Raw genomic sequence first — 19687 nt, 5'->3', positions numbered from 1 at the left:
GAATGGGCTGATTTATTCATCAAGTAGGCCTAAAATAATTCTGGACTAGCTTTTTTGAATGCAGGACCATGGCTACCCATTAAAATAACAAATGGGTCTGTTCTTACTCTCAGGCCCCATCATGCCACAAGAGGGGTCCACTTTAATTAGAAACCATTTGGCAACAATCAAAGTTGTTTCATGGAAATGCCCATCTCGACAAAGACATCATTGAAAAGAAAATCTTATTGCCGAGACCATGAACCATCTGTAGTGGGCCTCACAAATTGGATGGTTTAGATAGATGTTTCATGTTTGTGTTTTCTCTAGGGCTAGCAATGAATATCCATTTTCATGATTATCCGACGTGTCCAATCCAGCAGGATCAAATATGGATATGGGATTTTTATCCGTTCCAATTTTTACTTTTATTATTTTTTTTAATTTTATTTTTAACCTGTTTATCTGGTTACCCCAACATTCAAGTCGGTAGGTCCATATCCATATCCACCTATCCTACGGTGAGTGGATTAGGTGTGGCCCTTACCGTGGGGCTCACCTTGATGCATGTATTTTGTATCCACACCGTCCATCCGATTTTTCAGATCATTTTAGGGCATTATCCAAGAAATGAAGTAGATCCAATTAGCAGGTGGACCATACCATAGGAAACAGTGGTGATCGACCGTTAATGGGCCACAAAAGTTTTGGATCAAGCTGATTTTTAAAAAAATAAAAATTTCCCTTCATCTAGGCTCATGTGACCTTATCATGGCAAATAAACATTATTAATACTAGGGAGTTCAATCACCACTGTTTTCTATGGTATGGTCTACATGATAATTAGATCTACTTCATTTTTTGGATAATTCCCTAAATTTATCTTGAAAAATAGATGGATGGCATGGATACAAAAAACATACATCAAGGTGGGCCCCACTGCAATGGCTACACTGTCTTGGGTGAGTCCAGGGTCTCACCCAATCCACTCCCAATCTAAGGACATTTCAAAATTTATCAATTAATAATATTTTAATTAAAATATTAAATACTAATATATGATGTATTAAAACCCTACAATATTAGTTGACATTGACATGAGTGATGAAAGTGATATGGTGACAGTTGTTTTAACTGAATTTTATCTTTTTTCTAAGTTTTAAATCCACCACACACATATCATACCTACATGTCATCTACACAATCCAAACTGTGGACCCCATGGATGATGGACCATAATCCAGACATCAGAATCACTAGGCTATCTTAACAGTCTAATTTTGCCTGTGGAAATTTGACAACTGAGTATATAATTAACGTCCATTTATTTTGCAACGCCCATCTACCTTTCAGACAATGTGCAGTCTGTTGTGGCCCCCACCAGGTGGACGGTCCAAAATTGATGATGGTAATGCATGTTGAAGCGTTACTCTTCAGGAAATCGGAGAACCTTGTCAATTATTGTAATGCTTAGTTTGGAAGAAACATAACTTATTACTGTGGAATTATAAATTACTGTCCCACTAGCATATTAGTGCCAACCTATCCCGTATGTATGATATCCAACACGTTCAAAAGGTGGGCCCCATCATCAAGATCACCTGGTGCAAAATTCATGTTGATCCACTTATCATGTGGGCCAGACTATTATAAACAATTGACAGCCGTCAATATGATCAAAAGTATACGTGTGGCCCACCTGATGAGTGGGTATTTAGCGATCTTTATGGTTGAAAAGACCTTATGACAGGTTGGATGTCATACAAAGATGACACATTGGCACTAACACTCATATTAGGTGTGGCCCACTCATCGGTCCATCCAGATGATGCAACGAAGGCATTTCCCTTCAACGAGCAAATCAAAAGCTTTGTTTATATCCAAGAACCCCATCTCGTGCGTTATGAACTCGTCCAAATGAATCTCCTGCCAAGAAATATCAACCGTACAAAATATTCTCAGAAATTAGAAAGGAGAGTCACATGTAAATGAAATCAAGCTGTCCAAAATCGTGGGAACCAGAGTCCATGGATCATAAGGAAAAGATTAACCAAGATTGATATACTGATTATCGAAGCATAGACATCAAATCGATGGTTAAAAGAAAACACAGTCAAGGATCCAAATTCAACAAATAAATGTCCATTAATCAGCTTATAGAATCATCCGATCAATCTGATTTTCAGCTTATGATCTATCTATACTGGTTCCCGTGATTTGGACGGTTCAATTTGAGTTATGTGTGTGCCACGTGTCAGTTTCGTGTGCATGTGTATGGAACTTATACTTTTGGGATCACAACGCATTACGAAGACTACATTGTCCAGCTGTACTCATTTTGAACAAGTGGGCCCATCAAGACTGTTGATGTGATGGAGCCTGGAAGATCCTAGCCATCGAACCTTTTGTCACAATTTCCTTTCTCAACTATCTATTTGTAGGCCACTAATTGAACAGTCACGATCTTCCAATCTAGAAGAGTTTTAGGGTACCCTTCATCATCAACGGGTCCACCAATATTGATCTACTACATCATCGATCCATGGGAAAAATCGAACGTGAATCACATGGCCCTGATCTAGCCCAGGAAAAATCAAACGTTGAATCAAATGGGTCTGACCCAAAAAGTTCAAAATCAGGTCCGAACTCAGCCATGGCTCGGACCATTAACGGCCCTACCGTAGGGTACTGAAAGTAAAGATAAGCTAATTACCTTGTCCATATACCGTTTCACAAGGAGTGGAATATCAGACTTGGCTTTGATTCCTCCAAACAACGAGCCCATGATGCATTTGCCACCTAGAATCTCGGCCGAGCTGATGCATAACGGCGAGCCATGCATTTCCACGCCTAAGATAATGGTTTTTCCCCAACCCTTCATACACCAACAAATGAAATTCTAATAGTCTTTTATTCCTAGTTAAGTGCTATTACATTATAACTAGCCAAGTCTGAGTAGGTTGGACCAAGTCCGTCGGTGGACCATTGGCCCAACATAGGTTCAAGGGCTCGACTGACAGAAGCACCCATGGTTTTAAGACTCAGAAGAGTCTGATGCAGCTCAACCGATGTGACTCAGATTCGGCCAGACCTGACCTTTTTCGTAACAATGAGTCAATTTCCTGAGTCGGGTAATTCAGCCCTGACTCGACTCAGGACCGAATGTCAAGCCACTGATATGTGCTCCCATCATGAACGGACCATGCTTCCAAATCTTTCATGGTTGCTGCGTTGCTTCTTAACCATGCATTTGCATTTCAACAATAAAAAGGCTAGAGCTGAAAAATGAGGAGATTTTTTAGTATGGTCCATCCATGATGGGGACATCAAATCAATGGCTTGGATAATCAACCATGGGCCCCCCAATCTCGGTGCACCATATCAAAAAAAGAAAAAAAAAGGGAAAAAAGAAAAAAGAAAAAAAGAGTAAGATAAACATTTTGTTTTTCAGTAGAGCTTTGAATGAGTCAGGTCAAAGGTCAGCCCAAGCCAGCAGAAATTTAGACTTCGGGCCATGAATTTAAGCCGTGCCAGATAATCGTCGTGCATGATTTTGGCCTCGGCGTGGCTTTTAAGTAGAAAATGTCGTAAGAGCCCAACAGGCCGGCCCAACCCATTGATAGAATTTGATTTGGTTTATTTCATTTTTGTAACTGAGTATTGGGATGAAGAACTAACGGTTCGGCAGCTGGTGAATGCATCGTTCATCACCGATGCTAACCCAATGCACTCGAAGCAATAGTCAGCGCCACCATTCGTCTTTTCCTTAATGATCTGTTTGATACATAGAAAGAGAAGTTCTATGAATTAGTAATTCGTTTTAACGGGAATTTGCTTAGAATATCAAGATTCGCAAGGTAAGACCTCATTGATAGGTTTACCGCCACAGTCGGCCGGGTTAATGAAGTCGGTTAGCCCCAATTTCTTTCCTGCATGTAAATAATTGAAATTCATCTAGTTTCATCTGAATGGAAAATGACATATGTTGAAACATAATGAGATAAAACAACAATTAGAGAAGGCAAAGTGGCATTTAAAAATAATTTTTTTTCCCGTCTTAAAAATGCTTGTAAGATTCCACATGGCATATTTTGATTGTATTTAGTTTAATATGCTCCACTGTATCATTTCCCTAGTTTGGAATTGGGTGCAAATTCCCATTTTATTATTTTATCCAAACCATCTATTTATTTTTACAGGTCATTTTAGGGCATGAGCCAAAAATGTAGGATGTTCCGAAGCTCTTGTGTACCACATCACAAGAAAGCAGTGGTGATTAAATGCCCACATTAAAAAATTAGCCATCCAACATTTTGATTAGGTCACACAAATGAAAACATAAATATCAGATTCATCCAAAACTTTTGCAGACTCTAAGAAACTTTGAATAGAGGAGGTTCAATTACCGCTGTTTTCTTGTGATGTGGTACACATGAGATTTGGGTCTGCCTCATTTTTGGGCTCGTATCCTAAAGTGATCTGGAAAAATAAATGGACGGTGCGGATAAAACACATACGTCATGGTGGGGTCTACAGAGCACCGGTCCAGTAGCTACTTACAGTATCGGTGGGCAATCCGCGTCCCTCTACCCCCACTATATTTATAACAGTAAGATTGTGGGATCTGGGCCATTCATCACAATGAACAAGCCCTAACTAGGCATCGGCCGATCCATTCATTTTCCCAACCATCCATTTTCTTCACACGCGTGCGACAAGCCGGCTTAATGGCCTGATTTGAGTGAAGGTTTGTTTAAGGTGGACCTCACGTGATGAATAGCTTGATTTTGGGTGTACCACATCGGCATTTGCCAAAGATAGCTGATAACGTACCAATTTCAAACTTCTCCGGATTCAAATCCACACCAATGATTTTAGAAGCTCCACGGAGTCTTGCTCCTTCAGCTACCTGTTACATAAAATTACACAATCGTGTAAGTGGGAAAGAGTCATGCATCGAGACAGGGCTGTTGATTTTCTGGGCCATCAGATGGGTTACTAGGCCCTGTTTGGGTTTACTTTTGAGATTTGAGGCCTGATTTTTAAACGCAACGACTATTTGCCCAATTTTTGGGAGAGTGAGTATAGAGCTGGGGCCATCTGATGAACGGCTATGATCTAGCACAAATTTGACACGTTGGCACATGAGCGGTGAGTAGATGGTGTCACCGTACACGCACGTGGCCTTAAGAAACCAAACAAATATAAGAAAAGGTTCATAGAATGCGTAAATGTATTGTCATGGATATGTCTTAATTATATCCGTTGGATCTCTGTTCATGTTCGAATGATCCAAACCGTTTATACGATTGGCCAAACCGTAGATGGGGATCCCAAAATAAAACTCCCAGATTGGAAGTTTCAGTCCGTTGTTCACTCAAATCCTTTCCATTTACAACCGACCGGTTCCTTAATCTTTGTTTTTTTGAACCATTTCAAGTTTTTTTCCTGAATTAACAGCAATTTGAAGAAATTTCTGAATTACAAGAATTAGCTTTGTATCTTATCAGATCAACGGTTTGGATTACCAACCATGGCCGAAATCCAACTCATAGATTGGGAAAAGGTACTATACACTCGACCCTATTATACCTTCCATAAGGTCGAGTGCTGGCGGCACATTATTCGCCGGATGGTGAAGAAATTTTACAGGGAAATTGAATAAACAAAACAGCAAGAAATTTATGTGCGAGCCTTTCGTTGTTGGAAGATCATATGCTAGGATTCTGTGTGGGGCCCATTATAATGTTTGTGATAAATCCAACCCATCCATCCATTTTTCAAAATCATTTTAGGACATGCGACCAAAAATGAGGAGGATTCAAAAATTAAATGGGACACATGAGAGGAAACAACGGGGATTTAATTACCACCGTTGAAACATTCATATGGCTACAAAAGTTTTGTATTGATTTATGTTCGTGGTGTTTTTATTTCATATCAGTGAAAATGACCTTATAAACAGTTTGGATGGAATATAAACACCAAGGTGGAGCCTACGAAGGTTTCAACAGTAAGCATTCTTTTCTGTAGGGTTTCATCTCGTATGGCCTACTTGAATGTTGGATCCTCCTCATTTTCGATATAATGTCCTAAGGGCGTGTTTGGATTCACGGTTTCGAGTGTATAGTATCATATTAGTGGGGTTGATGGGACATGTCCCTCGTTTGAAAACGAACGGCGGACGACGCATTCAACACGCGCAAATACGCCCGAGAACAACTTTGCATTAGCGATGGGATTGTACTGCGCAACCGGCCGGACGTTTAGTCAGACGTAAATAGGAAGAAAACATTTTCTTCTTTCACTGTATTGCTGGTAATGCCCAGTATGACCGTCTTTTGACAAATCCACACCGTCCATTATCTTCCTCTCGAGATTTAAACCATAAATGGTGAGCTTTGATCATCCGCTGATGTGGCCTATTGAAACAATCAAACTGAAACAATAGCTGAATGGTCTTCTTTTGATCATTGTATTGATCATGAGGAAGTACATGGCCATGAAAGGTCAACATGTTTTTCATGAATTTTTCTCCCTCTACCTAATGAACGGTTCAGATCCACCATTCACTGCATGATGGTGGCCCACAACAAAAAGACGGAACCTCTGTTTCGCAACAGTTGACGTACGTCGACTCTGTGAAGTTTGGTAGCCCACTTATTGAAGCTTCTTGAAAAATCCACTCCGTCCATTGGATTTAGGACGATAAACCATTCGGAAGGGAGTGCTTTTGGAGTGGAATCAGCGTGGCCCATGAGGGGGTTTACTCCGCCGTCTATTTCATATTTAACAGTTGAGATTCTACAATAGTTTGCATATAAACAAAAGGACACCTAGGCAAGGGTAATGCCCACCCTCCGAAGTGAATGAACGGCTCAGATCATTCAATGGAACAGTGAGTAAGCCCTACTACACGCATGTATATACATCGTGTGACCCTTATCCGATCGTTTCCAAACATTGATCTGACATGAAATTGTATACATGCTAGAGTAATACGTCCTATCCAAACATTGGTTAGTGGCATGTCTCCGCTGGATGTATTCTGAATATCGCCCAACGTATACGTGAACAGTACCGGATACAATACAATACAACCAAAACGTGAATCCAAACATGTCGTAAAATGATATGTAAAAATGAATGGACGGGTTGGATTTCACACAAAGATCATATTGGGCCCCACACAGAATCCTTTCACGAATCTTTATGAGAAAGGCTTTAGTAGGAAATCCGTGTCCCTAGGTTTGGGAAACGTATCGGCTACTCCCTCGCCATCGGCCAATGGTGGGTGGTCAGTGCTATATGGGCATCGACCATTAATTTTTTTGGGGGGGCCATAAAAGTTTTGGATCAAGTTGATCTTTGTTTTTTTCCTTCACATGGGTCTGTATGACCGAATCAATAGTTTGGATGTCAAATAAACAGTACAGTGGGCCTTACGGTGATTTTAAGCGTGAGCATCACTCTCCACACTTTTTTCTGTGGTGGGGTCCACTAGAGCTTTTGATCTGCCTCATTCTTTGAATAATGCCATAATATGATATTTCAAAATGGAAGAATCGGTGTGGATATAATACATACATCATGCTGGGACCCACAGAACTTGGTGACGTGATTTCAGCTACTCAACCTCTCATGGTGGACCAGATATTGTATCAAGCTTACTTTTGGTCTCAAGTCCTAAAATGAGCTCAAAAAATGGATGAATGGGGTAGATTTTTCATAAACATCATGGTGGGCCTCACCTTAGTTTCCGGTGCGCTAACTTCCTACGAAAACTCAGAGCAGATTGCGTCTCGAGAATCAAGGAGTGAATGCGTTTCCTACGGACGCAAATTTGCTGCTGATGGGTTGAGTAGCCAAACTCGTTGCAAAAGTCATGTCACTGAATTTTGTGGGCCCACCACAATATATGTGTTGTATCCACACCCTCCATCCATTTGGAGAGATCATTTTAGGGCATAATCCAAAGAATGAGGAAGATCTAAAGCTCGAGTGGACCCACCATAGAAAACAATGGGGATAGTGACGACCATCATTGAAACCTTCCTAAGGTCCATCATGATGTTTATTTGAGATCCAACCTGTTCATGTGTTAACGCAGACATGAAATACAGAAAGCTCAAATATTAGCTTGATCTAAAACTTTTGTAACACTTAGAAGTTTTTAATGGTGGGCGTCACTCTCTCCATTATTATCTGTGGTGGTCCACTTGAGCTCTTGATCTGACTCATTCTCTGGATCATGCCATAATATAATCTCTTCAAATGGATGGACGGAGTGGATACATAATATACATCATGATGAGGCCCACAAAACTTGGTTATGTAACTTCAGTAGCAAGTCCCGCTACCCAACCTGTCAGTAGCAAATCCCCGTCTGTTTCCTACCAAATTTCTTGTGGTTTTGTTTTGTTCAGTTTCCTTATAAAATTGATTCACCATCCAGCGAATAATGTGACGCCAGCACTCGACCTTATGGAAGGTATAATACGACCGAGCATATAGTACCTTTTCACACACACACACACACACACACACACACACATATATATATATATATATATATATATATACACACACACACACACAGAGAGAGAGAGAGAGAGAGAGAGAGAGAGAGAGAGAGATGCAGGACAATTAACCACTTGCTCTAAAAACTCGAACTGTTAGAGTATGGCGAATTAATCCCTTTATCTCATAGCTCAGGCCCCACATCTCATGGGTTAGGGTCTCGGCTGAACCCCCTTTGTGGGCCCCAAATCACATGGGCCGCCCACCCTGAGTGTGTCCCCACATCCCGCTGGCTACCCCACTCAAGCCCGGTGTGAAATGCACCCGTGGACCCCAAATCGCATGGGTCACCCACCTCGAATGTGCCCCTACATCTCACAAGCGACCCCACTCGAGCCCAATGTGAAAATGCCCCTGCATGAGAGAGAGAGAGAGAGAGAGAGAGAGAGAGAGAGGGGTGCTCACCTTCGTACCTCCTTACGTGAGCACGCTCAACTTTTAGCCCAATACAAAACTTTGGTGGGCCATGGCAAAAGAAAACAATTTCCTCATTTGATTTGCATTTCTCTTTGCTATGGACCACTAGAATTTTGGATTAGGCTAAAAATTGGGCCATAACATTTTAAGGGGTGCCACATTACGTGGAACATTCAGATTCTGTGCTCATGACATATGTGTAAAGGTGAACATGGGTGCTCACATAAGAGAGCGGCCATGTGAGCATTCATATATATATATATATATATATATATATATATATATATATATATATATATATATATTGAAAAAAAACTTGATTTTTCACATTTGAGAATAGTTCCATTTGAGATAGGAGAGAAGAAAATTCTCTTAATAATTAAGGTGTTGAGTACCTTGTTATTTGCTTAGTGAGAGAGAGGAGCATTGAGTCTTGAATAACATGCGCACGGGTTTGGGCACAATCATGGACTTAGTAGTGCGATGCCGTATGCATATAAGTCAGTGTGGCTGTAAAGGCACTGACGTACTCATGGGTCGCTTTCTCAAGACCTCATGCAAGATAGGTGCGAGCCGCGCACATGCAATAGTGGCTAGGAGATGGGCTAGATGGTTGGGTTCAGAATGATGTGGTTAAGAGGTCTAAGAGAGACCTTTCTACCTTGTATATGAGTTGTGGAGCAGTTTAAGAAGCCCGGTGTAACTGCTGGTACAGTAATTAGCCAGATAATATACTAATATGATATTTCTTTGAAAAGTATGTTTGAGAGTGCCTAGGTCATGAATAAGATAAACAATAGTTATTTTTACTTTTATTAATATAAAATAATAATATAATATTTCTTTGAAAGGAATAATATATATAATATCTAAGATCGATTAAGATACAGGAAGGTGTTGTTGACCAGATTAATTAACGCTCTGCAAATAGTCTATTGTTATTATTATTGATAGTACTGATACTACCAGGTGGTATGGCATGTGCTAGGCACGTGAAAGCATAGAGAGAACATGTGGCCTACAGAAAGAAATGGCAGGCACAGGATGGGGGAGGAGATAAAGTCCAAGCCCTTAACAGGCTTTTGCATGAAAAATCTGAGGTGTTGGTTGTCAACTAGTTACACTTCTATACACCATGCTAGGAATAGCTAGTGAGGGACATGCTGCTCTGATTAATCATGATTCCTATTGTCTGTCAAGCATCCTAGAATATTGATAAAATGGATTCCGAGTACTACACATAGTATTCACATTAACACGTGTGCATATATGCACATGTTTGGAGGCTTGAATTTGCATGGTTTCACATGGGAGATGGTGAAACATCACACATGCAAAGAAATGAATGTGATATTTATGTGTACCAAAACTATAAAATGCAATTAAATAAAATAAATTATTTCAACTCTCCATCAAACATCCAATCCACGATCATATAATCATATGTCTACTACCATTTGTCCAATCCCATATGAAAGGGTCGGTAAACCATGGACATATACGGTTGGTTTGACCCTTTGTTGCATGCAACTTAGCCAAAAGTCCATCAGACCCAAGAATCTGGTCCAGAGAGGTGACTGTGCCGCACTGGACACAGTATAAGCCATTCGCTGTTTAGGGTTAACTGTACATTTGCATCTAGCCATTCAAGGGTTCAGATGAGTTTGATTGATACGCAACGGGTGGGCCAACTGAGCAATCAGTTCAGATCACTGGGCATCATAAAAATGTGCGGTGGAGATTGGGCAGGACACAATTTAGAGGTCAGCCGGTGGAGCACCAAACCGGATTCCATCATGAGCGGACAGTTTTGAACAAAAGAAGAGAGAGTAGCGGGTCATGTAGTGCGTTGACAACAACATCGTAGTAACCTACATTCGCAGTAGGTGCAGGTGATCTGAGCTGTTCAAGAGCTGAAGTCGCACCATCCACAAGTAAAAGCATGGACCATTGAATGGCTAGGATTATTTTTGCCCAAAAATGTATGGTTCGTGGACTCTTCCTGGTTGGCTCTACGACTTATCCGCATGCATGGCCCAACTGACGGACACAATCTCACTTCTGCAGTCCGCGGTTTACCTACCTCTTAATAAAATATTAAAAAAAAGGAAGGGGAGCTGTTTGATACTCGGCAGCGTATGACCCTTGATACACGGGCATCAGAAATTACATGCACAGCATACTGTGAGTCAAATTAAACGGATTAAATTCTGGAACCAACAGTCACTAATGATACATCCTGGGACCCATAGTTTGGACTGCTTAATTGAACTTATTGAAATGCCATGTAGACATTTAATTTCAAGCGCCTGTGTATCATCCATCACACTCTACCAGAGTATCAAAGCCTTTGTCAAAAAGATACAGGGAAAAGGTGGGAACCACTTACAGCAAGTCCAACGGCTCCTAACCCAAAGATGGCTACGGTGGACCCCGCTGCCACTGCGGCCACCTTCCAAGTAGCCCCTATCCCTGCAAATCAACACCTTCTACTTTCAATCACACAGCCTAAAAAACGATCGATGCACAGCTAATTGTCTATATATACACCCAAATTCAGTGTAAAAACCATCTTAGTATTCAAAATCCAGTGCATGTGGCCCATCGATGAAGGCCCACCAATCAATACGCCACATACAAAATTGGCCATTCTTGAAAGAACGCCATCCAAAAATGATCTTAACCATCAGTCAGTGGACTCTGCGCAATTCATAGACAGCTTCCCATCATTTTCCTCACCATCCATAATCAGAAATAGATCAGAGAGAAGTATCTGATTGACGTGTTTCTTAAGCCATGCCCCATCCAAGAGGTGGTTCATGGATTGGACGGTCCCGATCAATGGGAACATGCACCTATCAGATGGTTGAGATAGCTTATACACAGAATCTCAGCTTAATAGTTTCAACACAATCATCACTCTCACGCTCCAAACACCACCACTTACCTGTGGACACTCCACAGCTGAGCAAGCATGCCTTCTCGGGAGGGATCACAGGGTCGATCCTCACTACCTGAATAATGTCCACCACTGTGTATTCGCTAAAGCTTGATACATTGATGAAATTGTGTATAACCTCTCCATTAGAGTCTTTGAAACGGCTGGTCCCATCTCTCATACCCGGTTCGACCTTGAAAGGAAATTTCGAGCACATGTTGCTCTCTCCAGACTTGCAATCTACACATTCTTGGCAATTTGGTAAGAATGTCGGAATCACGAAGTCGCCTTCCTTCACCTCCTCTACATTCTCCCCCACACTCTCTACAATTCTGTCACATGTAACAGTGTTAAGATACTAGTGGGGCTGTAAATGGGTCAGATATTGCAATATCCATATCCAATATCCAACTCGGACATTAATATAGATGTGGATTCGGATATTGTCCCAAAGAGTAGTGGACATGGGAAGGATTGGATATTTTCTAAAGAAGTTAAATGTAAGTCAGATAGTCGAGCAATTAGACATTGAACTAAGATCTAATTAAAAACTAAAAGATAATATAAATGCCTAATAAAATTAACAGAAATATTTAAAAATTAAAAGAATCATAATATAATTAGTTTATCAAGCTACACATTAAAGCATTTAAAACTTAGTGACTTTGATAAAAGATAGTCAATGACAACAAATGTCTTCCCATGAACCTCATCATCAATGTCTATGCCAATCAATATCATAGATTTTAATGTATCATATATTCACATTTAATATTTTAACAAAAAAATTCTTAGTTGGATAAATTATGGAAATGCCCTCGATAATTGGTTTAGTGGATCTGTATACAACCCGCTACGGAGTTTGGTAATAGAATAATTGGTTTTATTTTATTTTTACTATTGGGTAGAAATCCCATATTTATATATGATTTTCTTGCATCCGAAATATCCGCATAGTCGGCTAAATTGGTATCCATTGCTAGCCCTATATGCTGCTATAGATTTAAATTAGGGTCTTTTGGCTACTCAGACAGTAGGCATTGTCGAAAGGGAATTGATTAGTAAGGGCCATTTCTCATGTTTGGGTCCTCGGAAATGGCTGGGAATGAATTCCTACGAGAGTTCATTTCGCATAAAGAGCCGTTTCATAATCTCTTCATAAAAGTTGGGACATTGAGTCCCTCCAACAGTTATATTTTCGCAATGTTACAAAAACAAGCTCTATCTCAAGTTCATCATCTCAAGAACAGCTTACGATCCTCTAAAACAAGCTCTAATTCTACATGTATCTTGGATCTCTGTTGGTCCACACGCAAAAACTGGTGCCAATGTGGAATAAATGTACGGTATTAGATCTCACGTTCCATGAGTCCGTTACATCATATGGCCTAGAGTCATGATATTTCACACCTCAAGTGGGCCTACCATACAAAACAGATAGATGGCCTAAAATCAGGACATTTCACACCTCAAGGGCGCACAATATACAAAACAAATGGATGGTTAAAAAACTGTCAGGTTATTTCATAAATTGTCACCGAAATAAAGATTGAAACTGCCTGACTTTTTTTACGCAGAAGATCTAAACCTTACTTCCAATGGTTGGAAGTCATTGTTCAAGTCCGTTTGTAGTCCTAAACTTCAGTGACTCATCTCAAAACACAGCCGAGTCAACTCGAGTCGCTGTGATTTTCCCAAAGTCACTTGGCTAGAAACAGCTGTTGTTATACAGTACTTTTCAGCCCAAAGAGGCAGTCACGTTTCGAACCAGTAACCTCTTATACGAGGGAGGGTGACTCTAGCAGAGCACCTAAGGTCCTACAGTAACTTGTTAAACGCTAGCTATTTTATGCCGACGGCTGATCACAGTCAGGCAAAGGTTCTGCAGCTTGTGGTGCACACCCTCTTTGGGAAATCAATGTTATGAAAACCATAGGCCATATGATCATGAAGATTGCCTTTCTTAAAAATTGGACTGATCTAATCATCTGGTGGGCCACGCCCTAGACTTTTGATGGGCCTACTGTACTCTGGATGTGAAATCCACTTTGACCATTAAATATTTAATCCTATGTTACATCTAGGACCAAAAATCAGGCTGGCCTCTGATTTTGGTGGGCTACACCAAAGGAAACAGTTGGGAGAGAAACATTTATTCTTAATTTTTAAAGGGCCCTATGTGATAATTATATGAAATCTACTCCAACCATGAAATACCACACTAAAATTTAGACATGAGACCCAAAAATCATGTCCATCTCTGATTCATGTGGGCCACGCCAAGGGAAACAGTTCAAAGGGTAAGTATTGCCCTGTAAGCTGCTTCCAATCATATGGTCCACCTCAATCATGGATAGAGCTGAGTTTTTGTTACAGTGGGGTCCAACCTAGCTGTCAACCCATCTACTCATATCTGCCAACCCAAATCACCATTAGATTTATAAAAGGAAGGTACTCTAGTAATAGCTTATGAAAAACCTTTTTGAAAAGGTGGGCACTAAGTACTAAGAATGTAAATTCTATGTTAATTAGGAACATTTTTTAAGGGGGTGTTTGATTTTTGAAAAGTACATATAAACTACCTGTAAAAGTATAATAATTAGCTTTACAGGTGTGGCGGAACTGGCCTATGGTTTTGTGATGTTATGCATTGGAATTGGTCTGCTTAAACTTTGAATGGCTCGTACCCTAGATGAAAAGGATGAACGGCGTGGATAAAACACAGACATCACAGTAGGTGTGTACATCACCTTTCACTGATGTAGAAGTTTTGAAATGGACCATAGAGATACCTGCACAATATCCACTCCGTCCCTTCGTTGCGGCATCACATGGTAGATAAAAGTCCAAAAATCAGGCTGATTTAAAATTCAAGGGGACCACACGGCAAGAAATGGTGGGAATTAAACATCCACCGTTGAAACCTTGTAGGACCCACAAAAGTCTTAGATCAGTCTAATCTTTGTTTTTTCCTCTATCGTGGTGGGAAGAACGTGATGAACAGGTTGGATCGTATACAAACATGATAGGCATTGGCATTTAAATGGTTCAAAAGATATGAATTAAAAGATAGGGATTCATATCTCAAAATCCCAAATTATTTTCTCTTATGAAATCTAACAAGTGGTTCTTATAGTAATTACCCGACCGCCTCGTGTCCGAAAATTCTTGGAAATACACCAACCTAAAATCAAATAAAAACAATACAATTTAATTAAGTTAGATGATGATATTAGACTTATTATAAGCATAAAGAAAAATCATATAATCGTTCTTATTTTTTCATTACTTTCATTTGCCAAAACGTTAGGTCGCTGTGGCACAAAGACGTGCAGATGATTTTTATACGGACTTCAAAAGCCTTTGGCGGAGCCACTTCAACCTCCTCTATTTTTAGGGGCTCTCCTGCATTTCTACCAACTGCAGCTGTGATTTTAAAAGATATAAAGCTGAGATACTTAGTTAAGGAGAACTACCATATAATGATGAATAAAAAACAAAATTCCTCTTTTTTTTTTTTTTTCATACCTTTGCATCGGATGGCTTTGCCTATGTGTGGACCTTTCTCCATGAGATGAGAGTAATGGAAGTATCTGGAAAGGTAAAGAGATGATGAGATAAGAAGAATGAAAGTATACGCCGATGAAGATGAGTAGCAGGAAAACGGAAAACCTGACTAAAATGGAAGTAGCGGACTAAAATGGAGGTCTCCGTGTGATGAGACATATATTTATTGAGTCCACATGTATTAGATCATTATCGTACACATGCAAGCATGCATGCGAATATTAAATTAATGTGAAATATCTGAGCCTTCTATCATGTGGGATACAATGTTTATATTGTACAGTAAAGAATTTGGGAAGTCTTTATCCTTCATTGCGCCACAATGTACAAATGAAGCAGATGGTTAGATGAATCTTTATTGTTTTGTGTACTTAGGCGCGGGTGTACTTGCGTGCGTTTTGTCAGGGGAAAATGATCACTGTAGACAAAACCTTTCACCCAGCGGTTTTTATGAAGGAACACAAACTTATGTTACCAACTTAGACTAGCACGTGCGGACAATAAATTTGAGGACGAAACTACCCCTCCTTTTCACTTTTCACAGCTGCGTCGTTTCCTTTCCCTCCCTTCCCTCGCTCCATTTTCCCCGAAATTTAAAAAAAAAAAAAACAACGAAAACTCCGCTACATCTGTTGCTTGGATCGCACCACGCTCTATCTGGATCCCACCCTCTCTGTTCATCAGCATTAGGGCGTTTTTTCTGAAAATAGTCCCTCTACAGAAGAAAGTACGCACTAAAGGATAATGTAGTACATTTACCTAAACAGTGTAAATTTTTTGTGTGCCATTGAATTGCTGGATGAAGCTCGCATCTTGGTTTTCGGTTCATCCATGCAAAAATCATCCTATGAACATGATGGATTACAAGTAAAACATCATTGTTGGGGGCATAACAAGGTTTCTACGATGGAACCACTGTTTCCTGTGGTGTGATCCACTTTATATTTTAATATGCCACCATTTTGGGCTGAAACCCTTTAGATGGAAAAACGGATGAACGTCGTCGATGGTCCACATACATTCAAGGCGGGCCCAACTCAGTTTTATTTCTTTATTATTATTACTATTATTTTTTACTTTTTTTTTTTGGGTTAGCTTATTAGTACACACCCATGTCAGCACACATACTCCATGTTAGCCACCCCCGCTAGGGATTGATACCAAGACCTCTAGTGTTGACACGAGATATCTCTACTCAGTTCGCCAATTGAGCTATGGATCTGGGTGTGCCCAACTCAGTTAACTCAGCACTATAAGCATGTACTGAGCAAACTATAAATCCAAATTGCGAGAGGTATTGGTCCATTTGACCTACTTCTTGGTTCATGATTGGTGAAATTCCCCAAGCAATTCATAAATTTGATGGAGATATCATAAAAATATGGTGGGGAACTTTCACGAATTCATGTAATGTAACGGAAAATTTTATCAACCAGCTCGGTCAATTTCATTAACTGCTCGGTCAAATTCACCGAAGAGAATTTCATGTAAATCTCGGTCAATTTTATTAACTGCTCGGTCAAATTCACCAAAGAGCAAATTGTTAGGCTAGGTCAATTACATTTAAAGTTCATTCCAATTCATGTTAGCCTCACCCAATTTCAAGCTCGCCACGCTCAAATTCATGTTTCCCTTGCTCAATTTCTTGGTTGCCTCGTTGAATTTTTACATTGCCTTGCTCAATTCCTAGGTTCCCTTGCTCAATTTCTAGCTTCCCTCGCTCAATTCCGAGGTTGCCTCGCTCAATTGATAGGCTTCCTCGCTCAATTCCTAGGTTCCCTCGCTCGATTCCTAGGTTGTCTCATTCAAATCTTAGGTTGCCTCGCTCAATTTCTAGGTTCCCTCGCTCAATTTGTAGCTTCCCTCGCTCAAATCCTAGGTTGCCTCCCTGAATTTCTAGCTTCCGTCACTGAATTTCTAGGTTCCCTCAATTCCTAGGTTCCCCCACTGAATTCCTTCGTTGCCTCGCTCAATTTCTAGCTTCCCTTGCTCAATTCCTAGGTTACCTCGCTGAATTCCTACGTTGCCTCACTGAATTCCTACGTTCCCTCGCTCAATTTCTAACTTTCCCCGTTCAATTTCTACCTTCCCTCGCTCAATTCCTAGGTTACTTCGTTGAATTCCTACGTTGCCTCATCAATTCGTAGGTTGCCTCGCTCAATTTCTAGTTTCCTTTACTCAATTTTTAGCTTTCCTCGCTGAAATCCTAGGTTGCCTCGCTCAATTTCTAGCTTCCCACGCTCAATTCCTAGGTTTCCTCGCTCAATTTCTAGGTTACTTCGCTGAATTCCTACGTTGCCTTGCTCAATTTCTAGTTTCCTTTGCTCAATTTCTAGCTTTCCTCGCTCAAATCCTAGGTTGCCTCGCTCAATGTCTAGCTTCTCTTGCTCAATTTCTACCTTCCCTCGCTCAATTCCTAGATTGCCTCGTAGAATTCCTACGTTTCTAGCTTTCCTCGCTAATTTCTAGGTTTCATCGCTCAATTCCTACTTTACCTCGCTGAATTCCTAGGTTGCCTCGCTCAATTTTTAGCTTTCCTCACTCAATTTCTAGCTTCCCTCGCTCAATTTCTACCTTCCCTTGCTTAATTCTTAGGTTACCTTGCTGAATTCCTACGTTGCCTCGCTCAATTCCTATGTTGCCTCGCTCAATTTTTAGGTTCCCTCGCTCAATTTCTAACTTTCCTCGCTCAAATCCTAGGTTACCTCACTTAATTTCTAGCTTCCCTCGCTCAATTTCTAGGTTCCCTCGCTCAATTTCTAACTTTCCTCGCTCAAATCCTAGGTTACCTCGCTCAATTTCTAGCTTCCCTCGCTCAATTTCTAGCTTCCCTCGCTCAATTCCCAGGTTACCTTGCTCAATTTCTAGCTTCCCTTGCTCAATTGATAGGTTGCCTTGCTCAAATTCTAGGTTCCCTCGCTCAATTTCTTGCTTTCGCTCAATTCCTAGGTTGCCTTGCTGAATTTCTAGCTTCCCTCGCTCAATTCCTAGGCTGTCTCGCTCAATTCATAGGTTCCCTCGCTGAATTTCTAGCTTCCCTCCCTCAATTTCTAGCTTCACTCGCTGAATTTCTAGCTTCCCAAGCTGAATTTCTACGTTGCCTCGCTCAATTCCTAAGTTCCTTTGCTCAATTATATACTCCCTCGCTCAATTCCTAGGTTTTCTTTCTCAATTTTTAGGTTGCCTCACTGAATTTCTAGCTTCCCTTGCTCAATTCGTAGGCTATATCGCTCAATTCATAGGTTCCTTCGCTGAATTTCTACGTTGCCTCGCTCAATTCGTTGGTTACCTCGCTTAATTCGTTGGTTGCCTCACTGAATTTCTACTTTGCCTCGCTCAATTGCTAGATTGCCTCGCCCAATTCCTAGGTTCCTTCGCGCAATTTATATATTGCATTGCTGAATTTCTAGCTTCGCTTGCTCAATTCCTAGGCTGCCTCACTCAATTTCTAGCTTCCCTCGCTCAATTCCTAGGTTCCCACACTCAATTCGTAGGTTCTCTCGCTCAATTTTTAAGTTGCCTCGATAAATTTCTAGCTTCCCTTGATCAAATCCTATGTTCCCTCGGTCATTTTCTAGGTTGCCTCGCTCAATTTCTAGCTTCCCTTGCTCAATTCGTAGGTTGCCTCGCTTAATTTGTAGGTTCCCTCGCTCAATTCCTAGCTTCCCTCGCTCAATTCGTAGGTTGCCTCACTCAATTCGTAGGTTCCCTCGCTCAATTTCTAGCTTCCCTCGCTCAATTCGTAGGTTGCCTAGCTTAATTTGTAGGTTCCTTCGCTCAATTCCTAGCTTCCCTTGCTCAATTATTAGGTTGCTTCGCTCAATCCGTAGGTTCCTTCGCTCAATTTTTAGCTTCCATCGCTTAATTTGTAGGTTACCTTGCTTAATTTGTAGGTTCCCTCACTCAATTCCTAGCTTCCCTCGCTCAATTCCCAGGTTGCCTCGGTTAATCTGTAGGTTCCCTCGCTTAATTTCTAGCTTCCCTCGCTCAATTCCTAGGTTGCCTCGCTCAATCCCTAGGTTCCCTCGCTCAATTTCTAGCACCCCTTGCTCAATTCGTAGGTTACCTCACTCAATTTCTAGGTTGCCTCACTCATTTCCTAGGAGAGTGTGATCCCAATTTTGGATAAGATTTTAGATACACCTTTGGCTAGGGTATGACACTTTTGGACTGTTCTAAGCCTTAAGATAAAAGTCAATAAGCCAC

General features: G+C 40.7%; 1 protein-coding gene across 2 annotated transcripts; it reads right to left on the bottom strand.

The window, feature by feature from the left end:
* Positions 1-1419: 1419 nt before the first annotated feature.
* Positions 1420-15583, bottom strand: LOC131234348 (alcohol dehydrogenase-like 7). Of its 2 annotated transcripts, XM_058231163.1 has the most exons (10): positions 15443-15583; positions 15204-15340; positions 15058-15098; positions 11924-12246; positions 11366-11448; positions 4813-4888; positions 3844-3908; positions 3658-3753; positions 2693-2854; positions 1420-1905 (listed from the first exon to the last, which is right to left on the bottom strand). In XM_058231163.1, the coding sequence occupies exons 1-10, from the start codon at positions 15483-15485 to the stop codon at positions 1789-1791; spliced, it is 1143 nt and encodes a 380-aa protein (XP_058087146.1). In that variant the 5' UTR covers positions 15486-15583; the 3' UTR covers positions 1420-1788. The 2 variants fall into 2 exon arrangements, with proteins under 2 accessions (XP_058087146.1, XP_058087154.1); XM_058231171.1 differs by lacking the exons at positions 15058-15098; positions 15204-15340 and having other exon boundaries at positions 15443-15573.
* Between the last annotated feature and the right edge of the window lie 4104 nt (positions 15584-19687).

Source organism: Magnolia sinica, chromosome 2 (genome assembly GCF_029962835.1).
Source record: "Magnolia sinica isolate HGM2019 chromosome 2, MsV1, whole genome shotgun sequence".
NCBI lineage: Eukaryota > Viridiplantae > Streptophyta > Magnoliopsida > Magnoliales > Magnoliaceae > Magnolia > Magnolia sinica.
The sequence above is the reverse complement of the archived record's forward strand: the minus strand, read 5'-3'. Positions and strand labels throughout refer to the sequence as shown.